This window comes from Sinocyclocheilus grahami, unplaced genomic scaffold (genome assembly GCF_001515645.1).
Source record: "Sinocyclocheilus grahami isolate Dianchi unplaced genomic scaffold, SAMN03320097.WGS_v1.1 scaffold48.1, whole genome shotgun sequence".
In the NCBI taxonomy this organism is placed as follows: domain Eukaryota; kingdom Metazoa; phylum Chordata; class Actinopteri; order Cypriniformes; family Cyprinidae; genus Sinocyclocheilus; species Sinocyclocheilus grahami.
Window position 1 is genome coordinate 270907 of NW_015505227.1, and position 1202 is coordinate 272108.

A 1202-nucleotide genomic window follows, 5' to 3' on the forward strand; every position below is an offset into this window, starting at 1 on the left:
AGCCCTAATATATATATATATATATATATATATAGTAACTTTAACAATTTATTTGTAAAATAAGTGTTTATCTCAGCAAGTGTCAATTTTATTGATGCATATTTTATTTTATGCGTATTACATATATATTATTCAAAAAGTCACATTGACTGATACAGTACAACAACTAAACAATAACTGGTTTGTCAAGTTATCCTTTTTAACTGATGCTTAATAATCACACAAAAATACAATTATGAATCCACTGCTATGACTTTCACTTTCAAAAACAAAAAGAGCACAGATACACAAGTAAATAAAACCAGGTAGCTTGAGCCTGACAGCACCTTTCAACATGTCTCACTTTCTCTTGCCTTTATTTACCTGGACGAGACGATGACAGCATCCTTCTCGCTCCATTTGAGCCCAGGAGCATGTTTCAGGAATCGCTTGGACAGCAGGAAGAGGCCTGGGAAGAATATGGAGCCAGCTGCAAGGATGCTCAGCATAATCTCAAGCAATGTTGCTCAACGTCACTGTGTGTCTAAAGAGGATACATTTTACACATTTTAGTGTTTGGTTTTAAATGACATCTTAAAAAGTCTATATATTTTTAATAATCGAATGTATATAAAAACAACATTGCCCTTTATGAAAACTCAAACTTGAAAAATTATTTGAATAGACAAGCAATAAAAGTATTTTAATTTATAATAACAACATCTTGTTTAGTTAGTGGCAGACATGTTGCTTGATCATAAGCACTGCGTTCACAACTTGATTCTCACCAAAATCTGTTCACTGAAAAAAAAAAAAGGAGAAAGAAGGGCAAGGCAAAGGCAGAGGGATGAAACAAACGGGGAGAGTAAAGAAGCCAAATTAGACCACAAAATCCACATTAGCACTCGACAAACAAGACACATACCTTCTTAAATGTAATGTGCATAAAACACACTGTGTCAGATTACACAAATACATCAACGTAAAGCACCACTAAACTCACAAGACAAGTTCAAATGACAGACTACAAGGTATGCATTGTGATAGCATGGCACAGATAGATTTCCCAGATATCTTGAGGAAAATAATTTCAACTGCATTCCTTCACTGGTCTCATTATTGCTTTGTAAGGAGTTCTTAAATTATTCCGGACAGCTGCCATATTTATATTCAAGCAGAAGAAGCTGGGATGTTTGGGAAGGGGGGGGGGGGGGGGCTCTATA

General features: G+C 35.2%; 1 protein-coding gene across 1 annotated transcript in view; it reads right to left on the reverse strand.

Annotated features, from left to right (window-relative positions):
- LOC107582906 (protein FAM57B-like) overlaps positions 1-1202 on the reverse strand; it is a 16366-nt gene that overhangs the window by 12242 nt on the left and 2922 nt on the right. Inside the window, exon 3 of the mRNA XM_016268934.1 lies at positions 364-523. Within this exon, the coding sequence (XP_016124420.1) occupies positions 364-488 (125 nt within the window). The 5' untranslated portion in view covers positions 489-523. The remainder of the gene's footprint in view (positions 1-363; positions 524-1202) is intronic.